The 25,267-nt window shown below is 41.3% G+C and overlaps 1 protein-coding gene across 1 annotated transcript in view; it reads right to left on the bottom strand.

Annotated features, from left to right (window-relative positions):
* Positions 1 to 12,952: 12,952 nt before the first annotated feature.
* LOC120023653 (FERM domain-containing protein 6-like) overlaps positions 12,953 to 25,267 on the bottom strand; it is a 60,226-nt gene continuing 47,911 nt past the window's right edge. Inside the window, exons 10-14 of the mRNA XM_038967703.1 lie at positions 23,220 to 23,394; positions 22,450 to 22,761; positions 21,918 to 22,052; positions 19,479 to 19,570; positions 12,953 to 15,268 (exon numbers count right to left, since the gene is read on the bottom strand). Coding sequence (XP_038823631.1) covers positions 14,972 to 15,268; positions 19,479 to 19,570; positions 21,918 to 22,052; positions 22,450 to 22,761; positions 23,220 to 23,394 — 1,011 coding nt within the window. The 3' untranslated portion in view covers positions 12,953 to 14,971. The remainder of the gene's footprint in view (positions 15,269 to 19,478; positions 19,571 to 21,917; positions 22,053 to 22,449; positions 22,762 to 23,219; positions 23,395 to 25,267) is intronic.

Here is a 25,267-nt window from a genome sequence, read left to right as displayed (position 1 = left end):
CCATTGGATGTGACAGTACGGGGTTGGTTGTTTATGATAATGAGGTTAATAGTGACAAACAATCCAAAACCACCCCCCAATGCTAATTAAGATGCTGGTTACCACATGGTTTGATTTAGGAACTCAGAAATCCGTTTGAAATATAGCTCTCTTTCCTCTTTTCAACAAAGATAATTGTTTATCGATCCGTAAAATATTTCTGTATTTATCTGTTTTCATTTTGTATTTAGGTTTTTGTATCTGCTCTATGGATATTATTAATGCTTGGATAACCTATGTATTGATTTATTTTACATTCTTTATGCTGTGGGCACTGCATTCTATGTGAATCATTGTAATGTTTGTTTATGTGTCAATCCCGTAAAGGATTAATCCCGTAAGGGATTAACTGGTGATTTGACACAAAAATAAAATGTCATTAATTAATTAGATTCTCCCATAATTCAAACATTTACAAAGAAAACACAAACATATATATATTTTTTACTTTCACTTATGAAAAACACAAAGTCCATTCACCTCAATGTTTTGTCATTCTGACATGAATTGACCAGGTAGATGAGTTCTTTCAAAGAATTCACACATTTTAACCTTAAAAATATTACACAGCTCCATTTAGATTGGGAGTAATTAGTACTGTGACAACCAACCTGGTCTGCCCTACTCCACACAGTTCCCTTACAGTGCATTCAGAAAGGATTTAGACACCTTGACTTTTTCCACATTTTGTTACATTACAACCGTATTCTAAAATTGGTTAAAAATAATGTATTTCCTCATCAGTCTACACACAATACCCCATAATGACAAAGCGAAAACGAAGGAATTGTCCGTAGAGCTCCGAGACAGGATTTCGTCGAGTCACAGATCTGGGGAAGGGTACCAAAAAGTGTCTGCATGTCTGAATACTTATGCAAATGTGATATCAAATATATATATATATATATTTGCAAACATTTCTACAAAACATTTTTGCTTTGTCACTATGGGGTATCTTATGTAGATTAATGAGGGGGGGAAAACAATTTAATCATTTTAGTATAAGGCTGTAAAGTAACAAAATGTGGACAAAGTCAAGGGGTCTGAAAACTTTCAGAATGCACTGTATACACACTTATAGTGAGCTATAAGAAACAACTATTATTATAGTTCTAACCTGGGGTCTGTAACAGCTTTTCATCACACTCAAGTACTAAATATAAACGCAACATGTAGTGTGTTGGTCCCATGTTTCATGAGCTGAAATAAAAGATCCCAGAAATGATCCATACGCACAAAAAGGTTATTTCTCTCAAATGTTGGGCACAAATTTGTTTACATCCCTGTTAGTAAGCATTTTTCCTTTGCCAAGATAATCCATCCACCTGACAGGTGTGGCATATCAAGAAGCTGATTAAACAGTATGATCATTACACAGGTGCACCTTGTGCCATTTTGTCACACAACCCAATGCCACAGATGTCTCAAGTTTTGAGGGTGTGTGCAATTGGCATGCTAACTGCAGGAATGTACACCAGAGCTGTTCCCAGAGAATTTAATGTTAATTTCTCTACCATGAGTTGCCTCCAACATTGTTATAGAGAATTTGGCAGTATGTCCAACCGACCTCACATACATAAACATTCTTCACTCGTACACACACGTATCCCATGCTTGTTCAATGAACCATAAACAATTAATGAACATGCACCTGTGGAACGGTCGTTAAGACACTAACAACTTACGAACGGTAGGAAATTAAGGTCACAGTTATGAAAACTTAGGACACTAAAGAGGCCTTTCTACTGACTCTGAAAAACACCAAAAGAAAGATGCCCAGGGTCCCTGCTCATCTGTGTGAACGTGCCTTAGGCATGCTGCAAGGAGGCATGAGGACCGCAGATGTGGCCAAGGCAATAAATTGCAATGTCCGTACTGTGAGACGCCTAAGACAGTGCTACAGGGAGACAGGAGGGACAGCTGATCTCCCTCGCAGTGGCAGCCCACGTGTAACAACACCTGCACAGGATCGGTACATCTGAACATCACACCTGTGGGACAGGTACAGGATGGCAATAACAACTGCCCAATTTACACCAGGAACGCACAATCCCTCCATCAGTGCTCAGACTGTCCGCAATAGGCTGAGAGAGGCTGGACTGAGGGCTTGTAGGCCTGTTGTAAGGCAGGTCCTCACCAGACATCACCGGCAACAATGTCGCCTATGGGCACAAAACCCACCACAAAACTGTTTGCATGTTCTTCACAAAGAGGGCAACAGATGCTATTGAGCCAGATATCTGTGTCAGGGGAGAAGCTCCAGGTGGTATCTGATTTTAAGTACCTTGGCATCATACTTAATTCCAACCTCTCTTTTAAAAAGCATGTGAAAAAGGTAATTCAGATAACCAAATTCAACCTAGCTAATTTCCGATTTATACGAAATTGTTTGACTACAGAGGTAGCAAAACTGTACTTCAAATCTATGATACTCCCCCACTTAACATACTGCTTGACTAGTTGGGCCCAAGCTTGCTGTACAACATTAAAACCTATTCAGTCTGTCTACAAACAGGCTCTCAAAGTGCCCAGCCATCATCATTGTTACATCCTCAGAAAGCATGAGCTCCTGAGTTGGGAAAATCTTGTGCAATACACCGATGCATGTCTTGTATTCAAGATCCAAAATGGCCTGGCTCCCCCTCCACTCAGTATTTCTGTTAAACAGAAAACCCAAACATATGGCAGCAGATACACAAGGTCTGCCATGAGAGGTGACTGTATAGTTCCCTTAACGAAAAGCACCTTTAGAAAAATTTGCTTTCTCTGTGAGAGCTTCCCATGTCTGGAATACATTGCCATCAGACACACATAACTGCACCACATGTCACACTTTCACAAAATGCATGAAGACATGGCTAAAGGTCAATCAGATTTGTGAACATAATCCCTAGCTGTGTATTGCCGCTTTCCATGTTGTCTGTTGTCTGTAGCTTGTGAGGTGTGGAAACACTTTGTTGCTTTTATGAATTTTGTCTTGCTGCTTTTTGTTCTATGTTGCTCTGTCTGTATGCTACGTCTTTGCTTGTCCTATGTTGCTCTGTCTGTATGCTACGTCTTGCTTGTCCTATGTTGCTCTGCGTGTGCTCACTGCTCATTGATTGTCTGTATTGTAATTGATTTTAATAACCTGCCCAGGGACTGCGTTTGAAAATTAGCCGGCTGGCTAAAACCGGCACTTTTACTGAAACGTTGATTAATGTGCACTGTCCCTGTAAAAATAAAATACACTCAAACTCAAACAAACCGGACCAAACAGTACTGGCAAAAAGTGCTCTTCACTGACGAGTCGCGGTTTTGTCACACCAGGGGTGATGGTCGGAATTGCGTTTATCGTCGAAGGAATGAGCGTTACACCGAGGCCTGTACTCTGGAGCGTGATCGATTTGGAGGTGGAGGGTCTGTCATGGTCTGGGGCGGTGTGTCACAGCATCATCGGACTGAGCTTTTTGTCCATGCAGGAAATCTCAACGCTGTGTGTTACAGGGAAGACATCCTCCTCCCTCATTTGGTACCCTTCCTGCAGGTTCATCCTGACATGACCCTCCAGCATGACAATGCCACCAGCCATACTGCTCGTTTTGTGCGTGATTTCCTGCAAGACGGGAATGTCAGTGTTCTGCCATGGCCAGCAAAGAACCCGAATCTCAATCCCATTGAGCACATCTGGGACCTGTTGGATCGGAGGGTGAGGGCTAGGGCCATTCCCCCCAGAAATGTCTTGGTGGAAGTGGAAGTGGTGGAACTTGCAGGTGCCTTGGTGGAAGAGTGGGGTAACATCTCACAGCAAGAACAGGCAATTCTGATGCAGTCCATGAGGAGGAGACGCACTGCAGTACTTAATGCAGCTGGTGGCCACACCAGATTCTGACTGTTACTTTTGATTTTGACCTCCCCCTTTGTTCAGGGACACATTATTCAATTTCTGTTAGTCACATGTCTGTTGAACTTGTTCAGTTTATGTCTCAATTGTTGAATCTTATTATGTTCATACAAATTTACACATAATGAAAATAAACGCAGTTGGCATTTATTTTTTGCTGAGTTTACATAAACACTATTCACTCACACACTCACATACATAAACACTATTCACTCATACATAAACACTATTCACTCACATACATAAACACTATTCACTCACATACATAAACACTATTCACTCATACATAAACACTATTCACTCACATACATAAACACTATTCACTCATACATAAACACTATTCACTCACATACATAAACACTATTCACTCACATACATAAACACTATTCACTCATACATAAACACTATTCACTCACATTCATAAACACTATTCACTCACATACATAAACACTATTCACTCACATACATAAACACTATTCACTCACATTCATAAACACTATTCACTCACAGACATAAACACTATTCACTCACATACATAAACACTATTCACTCACATACATAAACATACATAAACACTATTCACTCATACACTCACATACATAAACAAATCAAATACATTTTATTTATAAAGCCCTTCTTACATCAGCTGATACCTCAAAGTGCTGTAGAAGCACGGTGGCTAGGAAAAACTCCCTAGAAAGGCCAGAACTTAGGAAGAAACCTAGAGAGGAACCAGGCTATGAGTGGTGGCCAGTCCTCTTCTGGCTGTGCCGGGTGGAGATTACAACAGAACATGGCCAAGATGTTCAAATGTTCATAGATGACCAGCAGGGTCAAATAAGAATAATCACAGTGGTTGTCGAGGGTGCAACAGGTCAGCACCTCAGGAGTAAATGTCAGTTGGCTTTTCATAGCCGATCATTCAGAGTATCTCTACCGCTCCTGCTGTCTCTAGAGAGTTGAAAACAGCAGGTCTGGGACAGGTAGTACGTCCGGTGAACAGGTCAGGGTTCCACAGCCAGAGGCAGAACAGCTGAAACCGGAGCAGCAGCACGGCCAGGTGGACTGGGGACAGCAAGAAGTCATCAGGCTAGGCAGTCCCGAGGCATGGTCCTCGGGCTCAGGTCCTCCGAGAGAGAGAAAGAAAGAGAGAAAGAGAGAAAGATACTTAGAGAGAGCATTCTTAAATTCACACAGGACACCGGATAAGACAGGAGAAATACTCCAGATATAATAGACTGACCCTAGCCCCCCTACACATAAACTACAACAGCATAAATACTGGAGGCTGAGACAGGAGGGGTCAGGAGACACTGTGGCCCCATCTGACGATACCCCCGGACAGGGCCAAACAGGCAGGATATAACCCCACCCACTTTGCCAAAGCACAACCCCTACACCACAAGAGGGATATCTTCAACCACCAACTTACCATCCTGAGACAAGGCCGAGTATAGCCCACAAAGATCTCCGCCATGGCACAACCCAAGGGGGGGCACCAACCCAGACAGGAAAATCACGTCAATGACTCAGCCCACTCAAGTGACGCACCCCTCCTAGGGACGGCATGGAAGAGCACCAGTAAGCCAACGACTCAGCCCCTGTAATAGGGTTAGAGGCAGAGAATCCCAGTGGAGAGAGGGGAACCGGCCAGGCAGAGACAGCAAGGGCGGTTCGTTGCTCCAGTGCCTTTCCGTTCACCTTCACACTCCTGGGCCAGACTACACTCAATCATAGGACCTACTGAAGAGATGAGTCTTCAATAAAGACTTAAAGGTTGAGACCGAGTCTGCGTCTCTCACATGGGTAGGCAGACCATTTCATAAAAATGGAGATCTATAGGAGAAAGCCCTGCCTCCAGCTGTTTGCAAAAAAATTCTAGGGACAGTAAGGAGGCCTGTGTCTTGTGACTGTAGCGTACGTGTAGGTATGTACGGCAGGACCAAATTGGAAAGATAGGTAGGAGCAAGCCCATGTAATGCTTTGTAGGTTAGCAGTAAAACCTTGAAATCAGCCCTAGCCTTAACAGGCAGCCAGTGTAGAGAGGCTAGCACTGGAGTAATATGATCCATTTTTTGGGGTTCTAGTCAAGATTCTAGCAGCCGTGTTTAGCACTAACTGAAGTTTATTTAGTGCTTTATCCAGGTAGCCGGAAAGTAGAGCCTTGCAGTAGTCTAACCTAGAAGTGACAAAAGCATGGATTAATTTTTCTGCATCATTTTTGGACAGAAAGTTTCTGATTTTTGCAATGTTACGTTGATGGAAAAAAGCTGTCCTTGAAACAGTCTTGATATGTTCGTCAAAACAGAGATCAGGGTCCAGAGTAACGCCGAGGTCCTTCACAGTTTTATTTGAGACGACTGTACAACCATCAAGATGAATTGTCAGATTCAACAGAAGATCTCTTTGTTTCTTGGGAACTAGAACAAGCATCTCTGTTTTGTCCGAGTTTAAAAGTAGAAAAATTGCAGCCATCCACTTCTTTACATCTGAAACACAGGCTTCCAGCGAGAGCAATTTTGGGGCTTCACCATGTTTCATCAAAATGTACAGCTGTGTGTCATCCATATAGCAGTGAAAGTTAACATTATGTTTCCGAATGACATCACCAAGAGGTAAAATATATAGTGAAAACAATAGTGGTCCTAAAACGGAACCTTGAGGAACACCGAAATTTACAGTTGATTTGTCAGAGGACAACCCATCCATATACACTATTCACTCATACAATCACATACATAAACACTATTCACACATACATAAACACTATTCACTTATACATAAACACTATTCAATCATACACAAGCTTTAAGAAAGTGATATTAGTAACAACTCTCACTGACCTATATCCTTGGAGTTAGAGCACATAGTGAGGGGCTATAGAGAGAGGCATGTCCAATCTATGTGCAATGTTTGTGTGTGTGTGACTAAACATTATGTAGCTTCATGATCCCTCATGTCTCCATTAAAAAACTTGCAGTTATAGTTTGTCAGCTTGATACCCAGACAATGAATATATCATATTGAATTACATTGAAATATAATTTAAAAACTATAATCCTTCAATTCAGTATCAAAACATGAAATACAAGTTCAATTTATGAATTCAATGATTCAATTTGTGAATTACAAATGCAAAAATATTGAATTCAAATAGTTAGGGTAAATGTTATTTTTGGGATAGTCAACCCTTTTCAGACTGCACAGCCCTGGCACAGTGTTTTGGGACACAGACAACACTGCCACCTGGTGGCTAACTATAGTATGATGAGGCAGAAAACTAATGACTGCTGAGGTTAGATGTTTTCTACGGGCAGCAGAGGGGAGCATGTCTCCATGGACACAGAATCTTGGCTTCTCCCAGTGTTCTCAGAATGTCAGTCGAGAGGAGAGGTCTCAGTTCCAATACTTCCCTCTTTGAAGTAATTATTGATCTGACATTATTTAGACACAAAGCAGGGACTCCACTACATATATTTGCTTTGATAAACCCACTGTTAGATCAGTGAAAACGTCAAGGAAGGGTTAGGTATAAGAGCATTAGTCATTTGTATACGCAACTTAGTCAGTGGTGCATTCAAAAAAGTATTTGAATAGGGCACTGCGTTTGACTCTGTTTTCATTGCTCAGTCTGTTATACACAGAGTATACCAAAAGCTAAAGACAACTTCCTGATATTGTCGCCTAAAACCCTGACAAACTTTTACAGATGCACAATTGAGAGCATCCTGTTGAGTTATATCACCGCCTGGTATGGCAACTGCACCGCCCTCAATCTCAAGGCTCTCCAGAGGGTGGTGCGGTCTGCAGAACACATTACCGGGGGCAAACTACCTGCCCTCCAGGACACCTACAGCACCCGATGTCACAGAAAGGCAAAAAAGATAATCAAGGACAACAACCACCCAAGCCACTGCCTGTTCACCCTGCTACCATCCAAAAGGCGAGGTCAGCATAGGTACATCAAAGCTGGGACCGAGAGACTGAAAAACAGCTTCTATCTCAAGGCCATCAACCTGTTAAACAGCCATCACTAACACAGAGAGGCTGCTACCTACAGTTGAAGTCGGAAGTTTACATACACTTAGGTTGGAGTCATTAAAACTCATCCACTCCACAAATTTCTTGTTAACAAACTATAGTTTTGGCAAGTCAGTTAGGACATCTACTTTGTGCATGACACAAGTAATTTTCCAACAACTGTTTACAGATAGATTATTTCACTTATAATTCACTGCATCACAATTCCAGTGGGTCAGAAGTCTACATGCACTAAGTTGACTGTGCCTTTGCCTTTAATTTACATTCTTTGAGTCAATTGGAGGTGTACCTGTGGATGTATTTCAAGGCCTACCTTCAAACTCAGTTCCTCTTTACTTGACATCATGGGAAAATCAAAAGAAATCGGCCAAGACCTCAGAAAAAAATTATTGTAGACCTCCACAAGTCTGATTCATCTTTGGGAGCAATTTCCAAACGCCTGAAGGTACCACGTTCATCTGTACAAACAATAGTGTGCAAGTATAAACACCATGGGACCACACAGCCGTCATACCGATCAGGAAGGAGAGGCGTTCTGTCTCCTAGAGATGAACGTACTTGGTGTGAAAAGTGCAAATCAATACCAGAACAACAGCAAAGGACCTTGTGTAGATAATGGAGGAAACAGGTACAAACATATCTATATCCACAGTAAAACGAGTCCTATATCGACATAACCTGAAAGGCCGCTCAGCAAGGAAGAAGCCACTGAACCGCCATAAAAAAGCCAGACCACAGCTTTCAACTGCACATGGGGACACAGATCATACTTTCTGGAGAACTGTCCTCTGGTCTGATGAAACAAAAATAGAACTGTTTGGCCATAATGACCATCGTTATGTTTGGAGGAAAAAGGGGGATGCTTGCACGCCAAAGAACACCATCCCAACCGTGAAGCACGGGGGTGTCAGCATCATGTTGTGGGGGTGCTTTGCTGCAGGAGGGACTGGTGCACTTCACAAAATAGATGGCATCATGAGGTAGGAAAATTATGTGGATATATTGAAGCAACATCAAGACATTAGTCAGGAAGTTAGTCTTCCAAATGGACAATGACCCCAAGCATATTTCCAAAGTTGTGGCAAAATGGCTTAAGGACAACAAAGTCAAGGTTTTGGAGTGGCCATCACAAAGCCCTGACCTCAATCCTTTAGAAAAATGTGTGGGCAGAACTGAAAAAGTGAGTGCGAGCAAGGAGGCCAACAAACTTGACTCAGTTACACCAGCTCTGTCAGGAGGAATGGGCCAAAATTCACCCAATTTATTGTGGGAAGCTTGTGGAAGGCTACCCGTAACATTTGACACAAGTTAAAGAATTTAAAGGCAATGCTACCAAATACTAATTGAGTGTATGTAAACTTCTGACCCACTGGGAATGTGATGAAAGAAATAAAAGCTGAAATAAATCATTCTCTCTACTATTTCAACATCTTGGCCATGTTCTGTTATAATCTCCACCCGGCACAGCCAGAAGAGGACTGGCCACCCCTCATAGCCTGGTTCCTCTCAAGGTTTCTTCGTTGGTTCTGGCCTTTCTAGGGAGTTTTTCCTAGCCACCGTGCTTCTACACCTGCATTGCTTGCTGTTTGGGGTTTTAGGCTGGGTTTCTGTACAGCACTTTGGGCTTTATAAAAAAATGTGATATTATTCTGACAATTTATATTCTTAAAATAAAGTGGTGGTCCTAACTGACCTAAAACAGGGAATTTTTACTAGGATTAAATGTCAGGAATTGTGAAAAAATGAGTTTAAATGTATTTGGCTACGGTGTATGTAAACTTCCGACTTCAACTGTACATACCAACTTGAAATCATTGGCCACTTTAATAAATGGATCACTAGTCACCTTAAATAATTCCACTTCAATAATGTTTACTTACATATCTTGCATTTCTCATCTCATATGTATATACTGTATTTCATACCATCTATTGTATCTTGCATGTGCCGCTCCGGTCATCGCTCATCCATATATTTATATGTACATATCCTTATTCCATCCCTTTAGATTTGTGTGTATTAGGTAGTTGTTGGGGAATTGTTAGATTACTTGTTTGATATTACTGCACTGTCAGAACTTGAAGCACAAGTGTAACATTAACACTATGGGCTACTGTATGTTTAAGCGTAAACTCTATTGGAGCAGTTAGGTTCGCTACTGGAGCAGTAGGGAGAAATAAAAACCACACAAGTGAATCATTTAGGGGAAAAATGCCGTCTTGTATTTTGTAAATAAAAATACTTACAAAAAAATGAATCACCTTGAGTAAATATTGATGTGTGAAATTTGTACAATGAGCTCAATATGAATGAAATACATCAATAGTACAATAGACTTAGATATCGGCCATATATCCTGCCTATAGTTTACTAGGGCCCACCCAACTCTATCTTAATCTGAGGGTCTCTCAGATTTCAATATTCAAAGTTCAATAGCAATACAATAAACATGAATCCACAGAAAAACACAACCCAATTCACAAATAGTGACTTATAAACCACTATGACATGGAATCAAATGTGAGTGACTGTGCCTATCAATTAACACTGTAAGGTGTTTATGTGTAGCATGTGTTTAACAATCCCACTGCAATGTAGGATGCCTTGCAAGAAACATCCTACCACACCGTAGTATGGCAGTGCAAATTCACTGTTCTCCAAGGAAAATAAATCTTTGCATGTAAATCTTCTTATTGATGTCTTGAGTTCGGGCGGCTCTCCATCCTTGGTGGAACTGAATCCAAACTCAAAAAACCTGACCAAATCCTGGCGTCAATCTTTCCCTCAATCCCTTCACAGCATGTTAGTATAGAAAAGGGAGTGTTAATATCCAGTTCTCTCTTTTAAGTTTAGTTTTATACAACTTCTCAACGATTTGAAACTTTGTTTTTCTTCCATGGAATGGCGGTAGCTACTCACGTTCCGTTCTTTTTTTTCAGCATGTTGGCGCTAATTGGTGTATAATTTGAGGTTAGGAGACGGACTAAGAGAATATTGAGTTTTGATCGGCTCAAGATAAACTGCTCGTCATGCAGCTTCTGACAGCTAATTTGTAATAGCTGTCAACTTAAACATATTAATAGCAATATAGTATAATATGATTGGTTACTGGAATCTCACTAGTAACGATAAGTATTCAACATTAGTTGACCTGCGTTACACAAGCATTAACATCTGCTAACCATGTGTATGTGACCAATACAATTTGATTTGTACCTCCCACTTTTGCCATCAGAACAGCCTCAATTCGTGGGGACATGGACTCTACAAGGTGTCGAAAGCGTTCCACAGGGATGCTGGCCCATGTTGACTCCAATGCTTCCCACAGTTGTGTCAAGTTGGCTGGATGTCCTTTGGGTGGTGGACCATTCTCGATACACACGGGAAACTGTTCAGCGTGAAAAACCCAGCAGGTTTGTAGTTCTTGACACACTCAAACCGGTGCGCCTGACACCTACTACAATACCCCGTTCAAAGGCACTTAAATCATTTGTCTTGCCCATTCACCCTCTGAATGGCACACATACACAATCCATGTCTCAAGTCCTAAAAATCCTTCTTTAACCTGTCTCCTCCCCTTCATCTACACTGATTGAAGTGGATTTAACAGGTAAAAGCAAGAAGGGATCACAGATTGACCAGGTGAAAGCTGTCATGGAAAGAGTAGGTGTTCTTAATGTTTTGTACACTCAGTGTATAATGTCTTGCACAACATTGACCAAACAGAATATCAGAGAGGTCAGGACAGTTTAGACAAATAAATGTATTTTTTTTTATTGAATATTGTTTCACTACAACAGGGTTTGACAAAACAACTAAATCATTCATTTTTTCCTGAAGGGCGATCCTTTCACAGAAAGGACTATGGATACTTAGTTGCAGACATACAGTAAGGGTGTGTGTAGAAGCTAAGCCACCAAAGGAGAGAGTTTAACAAAATGCTAATGTTTTCAGGTTGTTGTTCTGGTTTTATGGCGGTGTACCTGGACACACACTGGCTTTATACAGCATAGAACATCAATGATCTACCAGAGAAATATTTCAACTTGTGAACAAGCCTTTGTTTGCTCGGATACCCAATATTATTAAGTATAAATTATAAGAGTAAAAAAAAGAGAAGCTAGTAACATGTCGTTAGAAATAAAATGTTACAGTATGCACTGTCACTTTGAAATCACACAACAATATCAATTTTATAAGTGTATTCATTATTACACATTTCTTTCCAACAATCACGTCTTGCTGCCTTGGCCTGATCTGTGGTTCTAGATCAAGACACTTTGCTCTGTGGTTCTAGGCCGACGTGTCCAGCTGATGAGACCGGCTGTGAAGAGAAGTGGAACTGTCAGGTCTCTCCACTGTACCACAGCAAAGCTGTTTCTAGAACATTCTAAAAAGGTTCTAGAGCATACGTAGCGCCCGGGAGCAGCAATGGAAAAGCTCAGCGGGAATGTTGATCCAAAACAACTACTTTACTGAGGTACATAGTGGTCTATCATTCCAAATACATCATGAAGTAGCATTTTGTTTATTACTCCAGAGATTTTAGGTAACACAAATGAGGGTAAGGATTACAAATGTACATGCATAATGTACTATTACCATACATGAAATTAAGAGGTTAATGAAACTGACAGGGCCTTCTCAATAAGGTTTACTGAGTGGGGAAGAAATGCAAAAGTACTGTGTGAAAGACATTTGGAAGACAAACTCTACTTTCCATATATATTGAGTAAGTATGGTTTGGAGATTTATTAGTTAGAACTCTAAGACAAAAGATAATTGGAAAAAAAAAATGAAAAAATAGGCCTCGTCTGGATCCACACATAGTAAGGTATAATAAAGCCGTCTTTATATGAACATGACTTGTGTAGTTGTGTGTTTCAAACCTTGTGAAAATGGTTTAGCTCTTGGCCAATTAACTGAGCAATGTAAAAATCATTAGGCATCAACTTTCTTCAGCTACTGGAAGATGAAATGAGACTATCGCTGGGTAAAAAAAAGGCACAATATTTATTTTTAAGTGAGTGTGATTTCACAGGTTTGTAATACTGTCACATAAATGTACATTGCTTATAATACTGACTGACATCAACCGCACACAAATAATACCTTTTCAACAAATACAAAGCATCTCATTGTTCTAAAAATGCTCCATTCCAAAAATATTACTTTAAAACTTCCAATTAGCTAAAATGATCAAATAAAAAGTAACAAAAATGTTGTAACAAGTTCCAGTTTGAAATAATAAATTGAGACAGAACAAACATGGCAATCCCCAAAACTAACAAAGACAGCCGAGTGAATAATAATATTTCAGCATACAGAAAGAAAAGTCTAAATCCCAGTTTGAGAGCTGGCCTAAACACAACCAAACTCCATTTTGTCTGTGTGTGGATTACATCTAGTATTTTCTCAGCTCTGCGCACACATAGACAGGTGAGGACATGTAGAAACTCATCCTGCCCCAAGCAACAGAGCAGACCTGAAACATCCAATGACGTTTCGCGAAGGCCTGAAACAGCCAATGACGTCGCCCGTGCTACATGTCACATGACAGGAAACTAACTGTCACAGATTCAAATATGTCTGTTATAAGGATGGTAGGATAGGGATGGTAGATGACATCATTATAGAGGTAATCCCCTTCAATCATGACTGGTTAATAAACAGACTGTTTGAAAAATGATTTTTAAAGTCTGATGTCAATGATTAAATACCAAATATACTGCTGACCAACAATAAAGTTAGAGGAGAGCCTTATGACATAAAAACTGATCTCTGTGATTCGTGTGGGCAAGTGTTGCTAAGCAAGAAGCTGGGATTGATTGTCAAGGCACGGTTGTAGATCAGGACTTGCATAGGTGTAATGAAGGCATGTGGGGTGTGTTCCTAATATCAGTCTACTCCCCACACTAGCAGACAGCTCTACAGAGGAACTGTTGGCACATTGCACTTCCTGGCAAAGAGAGGAGAAATGGCGTGTCATGTCTAATCTCAGACTAGCGCATGCTGGATTTGGTTCTGGGCTCCGAGATGCTGTCATATCATGTCATACCTACTGGAGACAGAGGGAAGGGAGATGCAGGACATCATCAGTGTTTCTTCTTCTGGATCAACCTCTAGATTCTGGATCAATCCAGAACCTGCTCATTGTGACTTCATAATATCCTGTCATGGACTCACAAAGCTGTATCATTTCATTGATTGGTTTCACACTACAATAATAATAATAATAAGTGGACATTCAGTTTTTTCTTTAGTTTAATGCAACTAGTCTTTGGTTCATAGCACAAATAGCTTCACTATCTATTTTTGTAGGGGAAGGAGTGGGATCTAGTCTTCATGGCAGAACATTTTGATATAGGCTGTGTGTGTTTTCGGTATGTGTGTACTGCGTTATTAAAGTCATAGTAGGCAAACACAAGACGTTGATTTTAGGTTCCTGTGAAAGCATTATTTTGCTTAGCACACCCAAGGTTCAGATCCAAAAAACCATTCTGGATAAAGTACATGCTTTGAAAACGCAGAAGGTCAGAGGTTGTATAAATAACAGGGTGATGGTGAGATATTCCTTGACGTTCCTTAACTTTTCCCTTTACTCTCCCAACCAGAGTGTCACTGTGGAGTATTATCAGTCCGATTAAAAGATGCTGTCAGCTTTTCTTGAAACCTAGAAAAGGTTTATCCTTTTTTTAAATATTTTTTATTATACCCCCGTTTACGCAAAAGATTCCTCTGAAAGGGCTTTCGTTATCAGTTATCTGTCTCTCCGGTGTAGGTCGTCTCAGGTATTACCATGGTTACGTTGACTGGTGATGTACCAGTATGGTGCAGATGGCTGTTATGGCTGACAGGTTATGGCAACAGACAGATAAACCAAGTATCACCTCTCCAAACCTCAAACCCTCTTCTCTCATCCCATTCTGTTTCCTGAGGCACCTACAGGTCTGAGCGGTGGAGGCAGGGGTCATGAGGCCACCCTTTTTTGCCTCCCCCATCCATCCATCACACCACAAACTCTGGGACCTCGTCGCTGGTCAGCTCCAGGGAGAAGTACTTGCTGGTCCTCTTGATGGGGAAGCCGTCAAGCTGTTCACCGCGGATCCCGGCGCACTGCTCGGCAAGGTTGCCCTGGTAACCACTGCTGTCGCTCAGCTCCTGGGCACAGCCGAAGGTGTAGCTGTGGGCGGTGTCCTGGCATAGCTCCGCCCATTGGAGGCAGCCCTTCTGGTAGAGACGCACATCGTCCAGGGATTGGCTGTGGCGGTCCGTCGATGTCTGAGGCTTCCTGCACACCGTCGTCTGGGGAACAGAAGGAACACTAAACAATCAGTAAATGTATTCCTTTTTTTTTTTTACAATGTAAAAACTGCTGTACTTGCCTTTTCCCTTACTATTTCTAGCAAGAGAGCAGATATTTTTTTGTGAAGGTTTTACTTGATAATTTAAAGGAATAAGTGATCAAAATTGTTTAATCTTATTTAGTTCAATGCACTGATTGTAAGTCACTCTGGATAGGAGGGTCTGCTAAAATAACTAAAATGTAAAATGTCAGTACTAGGGATGCAAATTTTGGTCAATTTTGATGCAAAGTAACCGACCCTCATTAACCGGTTAACAAACGGTTACATTTGTTCCAAATAGTTAAATGACCAACAAAAAATACAAGGAACAGACATGTTTCACTATAGAGCTTACTTGAATCAAGCAACAGAAGCAAGCCAATCGTCTCACTGCCAAAAGGCTGGTATTGAACATACAACTACTGTAACGAAGCAGCCAATGTAAAACATTTCCAACATTTGCCAAAATGCAATTCCCAGGTTAACACTGTTCTACACAGAGAACAGATGCCAGCAGCTCCATATATGAGAGATGAAAATATCTGTTAGAAATGTAGAATGAGGGAGACTCTAAAGATGCAACAACTAGGATGGTGGTTGTTAATATGACTAGGATGGTGGTTGTTAATATGAATAGGATGGTGGTTGTTAATATGACTAGGATGGTGGTTGTTAATATGACTAGGATGGTGGTTGTTAATATGACTAGGATGGTGGTTGTTAATATAACTAGGATTGTGGTTGTTAATATGACTAGGATGGTGGTTGTTAATATGACTAGGATGGTGGTTGTTAATATGACTAGGATTGTGGTTGTTAATATGACTAGGATGGCGGTTGTTAATATGACTAGGATGGCGGTTGTTAATATGACTAGGATGGCGGTTGTTAATATGACTAGGATGGCGGATGTTAACATGACTAGGATGGTGGTTGTTAATATGACTAGGATGGTGGTTGTTAATATGACTAGGATGGTGGTTGTTAACATGACTAGGATGGTGGTTGTTAATATGACTAGGATGGTGGTTGTTAATATGACTAGGATGGTGGTTGTTAACATGACTAGGATGGTGGTTGTTAATATGACTAGGATGGTGGTTGTTAATATGACTAGGATGGTGGTTGTTAATATGACTAGGATGGTGGTTGTTAATATGACTAGGATGGTGGTTGTTAATATGACTAGGATGGTGGTTGTTAATATGACTAGGATGGTGGTTGTTAATATGACTAGGATGGTGGTTGTTAATATGACTAGGATGGTGGTTGTTAATATGACTAGGATGGTGGTTGTTAATATGACTAGGATGGTGGTTGTTAATATGACTAGGATGGTGGTTGTTAATATGACTAGGATGGTGGATGTTAATATGACTAGGATGGTGGTTGTTAATATGACTAGGATGGTGGTTGTTAATATGACTAGGATGGTGGTTGTTAATATAACTAGGATTGTGGTTGTTAATATGACTAGGATGGTGGTTGTTAATATGACTAGGATGGTGGTTGTTAATATGACTAGGATGGCGGTTGTTAATATGACTAGGATGGCGGTTGTTAATATGACTAGGATGGCGGTTGTTAATATGACTAGGATGGCGGTTGTTAATATGACTAGGATGGCGGATGTTAATATGACTAGGATGGTGGTTGTTAATATGACTAGGATGGTGGTTGTTAATATGACTAGGATGGTGGTTGTTAATATGACTAGGATGGTGGTTGTTAATATGACTAGGATGGTGGTTGTTAATATGACTAGGATGGTGGTTGTTAACATGACTAGGATGGTGGTTGTTAATATGACTAGGATGGTGGTTGTTAATATGACTAGGATGGTGGTTGTTAATATGACTAGGATGGTGGTTGTTAATATGACTAGGATGGTGGTTGTTAACATGACTAGGATGGTGGTTGTTAATATGACTAGGATGGTGGTTGTTAATATGACTAGGATGGTGGTTGTTAACATGACTAGGATGGTGGTTGTTAATATGACTAGGATGGTGGTTGTTAATATGACTAGGATGGTGGTTGTTAATATGACTAGGATGGTGGTTGTTAATATGACTAGGATTGTGGTTGTTAATATGACTAGGATGGTGGTTGTTAATATGACTAGGATGGTGGTTGTTAATATGACTAGGATGGTGGATGTTAATATGACTAGGATGGTGGTTGTTAATATGACTAGGATGGTGGTTGTTAATATGACTAGGATGGTGGTTGTTAATATGACTAGGATGGTGGTTGTTAATATGACTAGGATGGTGGATGTTAATATGACTAGGATGGTGGATGTTAATATGACTAGGATGGTGGTTGTTAATATGACTAGGATGGTGGTTGTTAATATGACTAGGATGGTGGTTGTTAATATGACTAGGATGGTGGATGTTAATATGACTAGGATGGTGGATGTTAATATGACTAGGATGGTGGATGTTAATATGACTAGGATGGTGGTTGTTAATATGACTAGGATGGTGGTTGTTAATATGACTAGGATGGTGGTTGTTAATGACTAGGATGGTGGTTGTTAATATGACTAGGATGGTGGTTGTTAATATGACTAGGATGGTGGTTGTTAATATGACTAGGATGGTGGTTGTTAATATGACTAGGATGGTGGTTGTTAATATAACTAGGATGGTGGTTGTTAATATGACTAGGATGGTGGTTGTTAATATGACTAGGATGGTGGTTGTTAATGACTAGGATGGTGGTTGTTAATATGACTAGGATGGTGGTTGTTAATATGACTAGGATGGTGGTTGTTAATATGACTAGGATGGTGGTTGTTAATATGACTAGGATGGTGGTTGTTAATATGACTAGGATGGTGGTTGTTAATATGACTAGGATGGTGGTTGTTAATATGACTAGGATGGTGGTTTGTTAACATGACTAGGATGGTGGTTGTTAATATGACTAGGATGGTGGTTGTTAATATGACTAGGATGGTGGTTGTTAATATGACTAGGATGGTGGTTGTTAATGACTAGGATGGTGGTTGTTAATATGACTAGGATGGTGGTTGTTAATATGACTAGGATGGTGGTTGTTAATATGACTAGGATGGTGGTTGTTAATATGACTAGGATGGTGGTTGTTAATATAACTAGGATGGTGGTTGTTAATATGACTAGGATGGTGGTTGTTAATATGACTAGGATGGTGGTTGTTAATATGACTAGGATGGTGGTTGTTAACATGACTAGGATGGTGGTTGTTAATATGACTAGGATGGTGGTTGTTAATATGACTAGGATGGTGGATGTTAATATGACTAGGATGTGGTTGTTAATATGACTAGGATGGTGGTTGTTAATATGACTAGGATGGTGGTTGTTAATATGACTAGGATGGTGGTTGTTAATATAACTAGGATGGTGGTTGTTAACATGACTAGGATGGTGGTTGTTAATATGACTAGGATGGTGGTTGTTAATATGACTAGGATGGTGGTTGTTAATATGACTAGGATGGTGGTTGTTAATATGACTAGGATGGTGGTTGTTAATATGACTAGGATGGTGGTTGTTAATATGACTAGGATGGTGGTTGTTAATATGACTAGGATGGTGGTTGTTAATATGACTAGGATGGTGGTTTGTTAACATGACTAGGATGGTGGTTGTTAATATGACTAGGATGGTGGTTGTTAACATGACTAGGATGGTGGTTGTTAATATGACTAGGATGGTGGTTGTTAATATGACTAGGATGGTGGTTGTTAATATGACTAGGATGGTGGTTGTTAATATGACTAGGATGGTGGATGTTAATATGACTAGGATGGTGGTTGTTAATATGACTAGGATGGTGGTTGTTAATATGACTAGGATTGTGGTTGTTAATATGACTAGGATGGTGGTTGTTAATATGACTAGGATGGTGGTTGTTAATATGACTAGGATGGTGGAACAGCTCTCACTGTCCAACCGGTGATTTTGTTGTGCTCATGTAGCATATTCTGTGCGCGTGCTATAAAGAAGATGCATGACGAACTAACGAAAATACACACGCATCAATTTAATTCCATTACGCAAATTGACCTATAGGCCGATAAGCATGACCGGTCACATTTATTTTGCCGGCTAACCGGTAAACGGTTAACTGTTAACATCCCTAGTCAGTACCAAAGAGGATAAACTGTCACTGACCTGAGGAAGAGACTCAATGCTCTGGCCTCTCATCTTCACAACGGTCTCAGAGGAACTGGAGGTGGATGAGCTGAAGTCCTTCACTATGAGTCCTACAGTGCAGACAGAGAGGATGACATTCATAAAAACAACAACTAATACAAAGCCATCTGTTGACCACCCAGCCAAGTTCAACTCAACCAGTCTCACTGAGACAGGAGGCTGTTCTAAAACAGAGTGAATGAAGACAGCAAGACAGTAAGAGGTTGTATGTACCAGAGTATCCATTGGTCTGGGTAGAGAAGCTAAGACAGTGGTTGTATGTACCAGAGTATCCGTAGGTCTGGTCTGGGTAGAGAAGCTAAGACAGTGGTTGTATGTACCAGAGTATATGTTGATCTGGTCTGGGTAGAGAAGCTAAGACAGTGGTTGTATGTACCAGAGTATCCGTTGGTCTTGGTAGAGAAGCTAAGACAGTGGTTGTATGTACCAGAGTATCCATTGGTCTGGGTAGAGAAGCTAAGACAGTGGTTGTATGTACCAGAGTATCCGTTGGTCTTGGTAGAGAAGCTAAGACAGTGGTTGTATGTACCAGAGTATCCGTTGGTCTGGGTAGAGAAGCTAAGACAGTGGTTGTATGTACCAGAGTATCCGTTGGTCTTGGTAGAGAAGCTAAGACAGTGGTTGTATGTACCAGAGTATCCGTTGGTCTGGTCTGGGTAGAGAAGCTAAGACAGTGGTTGTATGTACCAGAGTATCCGTTGGTCTGGTCTGGGTAGAGAATCTAAGACAGTGGTTGTATGTACCAGAGTATCCGTAGGTCTGGTCTGGGTAGAGAAGCTAAGACAGTGGTTGTATGTACCAGAGTATATGTTGATCTGGTGGGTAGAGAAGCTAAGACAGTGGTTGTATGTACCAGAGTATCCGTTGGTCTTGGTAGAGAAGCTAAGACAGTGGTTGTATGTACCAGAGTATCCGTTGGTCTGGGTAGAGAAGCTAAGACAGTGGTTGTATGTACCAGAGTATCCGTTGGTCTTGGTAGAGAAGCTAAGACAGTGGTTGTATGTACCAGAGTATCTGTTGGTCTGGTCTGGGTAGAGAAGCTAAGACAGTGGTTGTATGTACCAGAGTATCCGTTGGTCTGGTCTGGGTAGAGAAGCTAAGACAGTGGTTGTATGTACCAGAGTATCCGTTGGTCTGGTCTGGGTAGAGAAGCTAAGACAGTGGTTGTATGTACCAGAGTATCCGTTGGTCTGGTCTGGGTAGAGAATCTAAGACAGTGGTTGTATGTACCAGAGTATATGTTGATCTGGTCTGGGTAGAGAAGCTAAGACAGTGGTTGTATGTACCAGAGTATCCGTAGGTCTGGTCTGGGTAGAGAAGCTAAGACAGTGGTTGTATGTACCAGAGTATCCGTTGGTCTGGTCTGGGTAGAGAATCTAAGACAGTGGTTGTATGTACCAGAGTATATGTTGATCTGGTCTGGGTAGAGAATCTAAGACAGTGGTTGTATGTACCAGAGTATCCGTAGGTCTGGTCTGGGTAGAGAAGCTAAGACAGTGGTTGTATGTACCAGAGTATCCGTTGGTCTGGGTAGATAAGATAAGACAGTGGTTGTATGTACCAGAGTATCCGTTGGTCTGGGTAGATAAGATAAGACAGTGGTTGTAAGTACCAGAGTATCCGTTGGTCTGGGTAGATAAGACAGTGGTTGTATGTACCAGAGTATCCATTGGTATGGGTAGATAAGATAAGACAGTGGTTGTAAGTACCAGAGTATCCGTTGGTCTGGGTAGATAAGATAAGACAGTGGTTGTATGTACCAGAGTATCCATTGGTCTGGGTAGAGAAGCTAAGACAGTGGTTGTATGTACCAGAGTATCCGTTGGTCTGGGTAGATAAGATAGTGGTTGTATGTACCAGAGATTATGTTGATCTGGTCTGGGTAGAGAAGCTAAGACAGTGGTTGTATGTACCAGAGTATATGTTGATCTGGTCTGGGTAGAGAAGCTAAGACAGTGGTTGTATGTACCAGAGTATCCATTGGTCTGGTCTGGGTAGAGAAGCTAAGACAGTGGTTGTATGTACCAGAGTATCCATTGGTCTGGTCTGGGTAGAGAATCTAAGACAGTGGTTGTATGTACCAGAGTATCCATTGGTCTGGGTAGAGAAGCTAAGACAGTGGTTGTATGTACCAGAGTATCCGTTAGTCTGGGTAGAGAAGCTAAGACAGTGGTTGTATGTACCAGAGTATATGTTGATCTGGTCTGTGTAGAGAAGCTAAGACAGTGGTTGTATGTACCAGAGTATCCGTTGGTCTGGTCTGGGTAGAGAAGCTAAGACAGTGGTTGTAATTACCAGAGTATCCATTGGTATGGGTAGATAAGATAAGACAGTGGTTGTATGTACCAGAGTATCCATTGGTATGGGTAGATAAGATAAGACAGTGGTTGTATGTACCAGAGTATCCGTTGGACTGGTCAGGGGACATGGTCAGCATGTCCTCAGTGATGTGGATGCACAGGTCCTGGTTCAGGTCCAGGGTCAGCTCATGGAACTCATAGTCTTTAGGGTCGTCCACTAACATCTCAATCTCTGGAGGGAAAGACAGACATTAATATTAACCTCTGGAGGGACAGACAGCCAGACACTAATATGAATCTCTGGAGGGACAGACAGACAGACACTAATATGAATCTCTGGGGGGATAGACAGACACTAATATGAATCTCTGGGGGGACAGACAGACACTAATATTAATCTCTGGAGGGACAGACAGCCAAACACTAATATGAATCTCTGGAGGGACAGACAGACAGACACTAATATGAATCTCTGGGGGGACAGACAGACAGACACTAATATGAATCTCTGGGGGGACAGTCAGACAGACAGAGGGCCAGTGATGATCACCAGTGGAGCAGGGGAGAAGGCATCATGACAAAAGAAGTGTGTGTGTGTCCCTTGCCGTGTGTGCAATTGATTGCCTTACCATCATCGTCCAGCATCCGCTCCTTGCCCCCGCTCTCGACCCCCGAGGTGTGTGAGCTTCCATGGCTAGTAGTTGAAGAGCTGCAGGTTCTCAGGGCCCGGTGTAGGGCCCCTCCAGGGGCCAGGAAACTGTCTGTCTCCACCCCAGAGGTTCGTGAGCTGCTGTGGCTGGCGGTGGAGTGGCGAGAAAGGCGTTTGAGGTGAGACACGGTGCTGCCGGCGCTGCTGCCGCTGGCCCGGGAACGCTTGTCCAGCACGTCCATATCCAGCTCCAACGCATCGCTGATGTATGACTCACGGTACTGCTTCTTGTCTGGAGAGGAGGGATAGACAGAGGATTAGACACAGCAGTACCACAGATAAAGAGCCTCACAGGAGCTGGTCAGATAGAGAATTCACTCCTAAGAAATTATAGATATGCCCTACACATGAAAGCTGACTGAAAAAAGGAATATGTCGCGGCAGGTAGCCTAGCGGTTTAAGAGCGTTGGGCAGGTAACCGAAATGGTAGCTGGTTCAAATCCCAGAGCAGACTAGGTTAAAAATCTGTCTGTGCCCTTGAGCAAGGCACTTAACCCTAATTGCTTCTATAAGTCACTCTGGAAAAGAGCGCGTGCTAAATTACTAAAATGTAAATATCAACATTACAACTGGCTAAGGGAAGGAATGCTGAATTACGCAGAGACACCAAGAGAATACAGGGAGTCAAATTTCTCCAGTATGGCCAGATGGCAGCATGGCCAGGTAGGTGTGTCCAGGTATGTAATGTACCTTCGTTCTCCTCCAGCCTTCGGACTTGTTTGAGAACAGGCTGCAGGTTCATGTAGAGGCGATGGCTGTTGCTGAGTAACTGTAGGAGGTGGCGGGACCGCAGGGGACAACCGGTGTAGTAGATCAGTTTACGGGCCGACGGGAGACCATCCGGCAGGATCTCAAACTTCTTACCCTGAAAACAGACAAGAGAGAGAGGAATAGGAGTTAGAATCCTTGCAGGGTATCTTCATGCCATCTACATGTCATCCAGCTTACGTATGATTGATTGATGTTTAACACTATGATCAGGGAAGATCTTGGTGTCTGAGATCACTAATGGAGCGACGACCCTGTGTGATTCATCAGACACCAGTGTGAGTGTTGCATCTTTTTGAATGTTCAGTTTGTTTGCAGAGGGATATGCATGAGAGGATTCAGACACTTCGCTAGAGAGCCAGATATCCCCACAGGCAAAAACACACAATGGGGGGGGAGCAGAACCGTCTCTTCTTTGAAAACTATTCTGCGGCACTTCTTACAACCAAAACAAGAGCTGAATCTCCAGATTGAGGGACACAAACCAAACTGCAGAAACATTTAAACGTTTTGTTATTTGTTTATTAGGATCCCCATTAGCTTTTGTAGCAGCAGTTACTCTTCCTGGGGTCCACAAAAAACATGACAAGTAACAAAATACTGATAGACTGATACAGTGATAGACAAGGACAGTCACGCAAATTCAAAATACGATAAACAATACAATAATAAAAAATATATAAACAATAAAACTAAAACAAGTTTGTGTGTTAGTGTGTCTGTGTGTTAGAGTGTCTGTGTGTTAGAGTGTCTGTGTGTTAGAGTGTCTGTGTGTTAGTGTGTCTGTGTGTTAGAGTGTCTGTGTGTTAGAGTGTCTGTGTGTTAGAGTGTCTGTGTTTCTCCTCACAGTCCTCGCCGTTCCATGAGATGTTGTTTAATACGATTTTTAAAAGGTCATTTTGCTGTTTGAGTAATTGGAGTTTGAAGGGAATTTCATGTGATCATGGCTCTGTATAATACAGTGCTGTGGATTCACTTTTGACATTATGATCAGAATGTTATTTGATTATGCAGACAAATCTGGAATTTTCATCACAGTAATATTTATCATAAAAACTAAGAGAAGCAGTTCATCTCTTTTCAACACTCAACCAGGAAGACTGGTATGCATGTTGTTGTTAGTTCTGTATGTGCAGTTAAGAGTCAGCTGCAGCTTTGCTAAGTCTTTCTTTGCTGCACTTGACCACATTACCGGACAGTAATCAAGATGGGACAAGACCAGAGCCTAAACTAGTACCGTTGATTTGTGTCAAAAAACGCAGAACATCTTTTTTATAAACAGACAAAGCCCTCCCCATCTTCACAACAACTTTGTCAATATGACTTGACCATAATTGACCATCCAATGTTATACCTAGGAGATTAGCTTCCTCAACTTGCTCAATGGTCACACACAACTCCAGTTGAGGTTTAGTTCTTTGAGAATGTATTTGGTTTAAAACAATGTTATTAGTTTTAGATGTATTGAAGACCACTTTATTATTAAGCTCGGGGAGCGTCTACTAAGCTATATGGAATTGTTTTAAGAAGGTCATACCAAGGATCATTTGGCTATTTGATTTTGATTTTGAATCCGAAGCCGGGCACAATATGACAACAGCCACTTCAAGTGCAGGGCGCGAAATTCAAAATATATTTTTTAGAAATATTTAACTTTCACTCATTAACAAGTCCAATACAGCATATGAAAGATAAACATCTTGTGAATCCAGCCAACATGTCCGATTTTTAAAATGTTTTACAGCGAAAACACCACATATATTTATGTTAGCTCACCACCAAATACAAAAAAGGACAGACATTTTTCACAGCACAGGTAGCATGCACAAAGCCAACCTAACTAACCAAGAACCAACCAAACTAACCAAGAAACAACTTCATCAGATGACAGTCTTATAACATGTTATACAATAAATCTATGTTTTGTTCGAAAAATGTGCATATTTGAGGTATAAATCAGTTTTACATTG

The sequence above is a fragment of the Salvelinus namaycush genome, chromosome 28 (genome assembly GCF_016432855.1).
Source record: "Salvelinus namaycush isolate Seneca chromosome 28, SaNama_1.0, whole genome shotgun sequence".
NCBI lineage: Eukaryota > Metazoa > Chordata > Actinopteri > Salmoniformes > Salmonidae > Salvelinus > Salvelinus namaycush.
The sequence above is the reverse complement of the archived record's forward strand: the minus strand, read 5'-3'. Positions and strand labels throughout refer to the sequence as shown.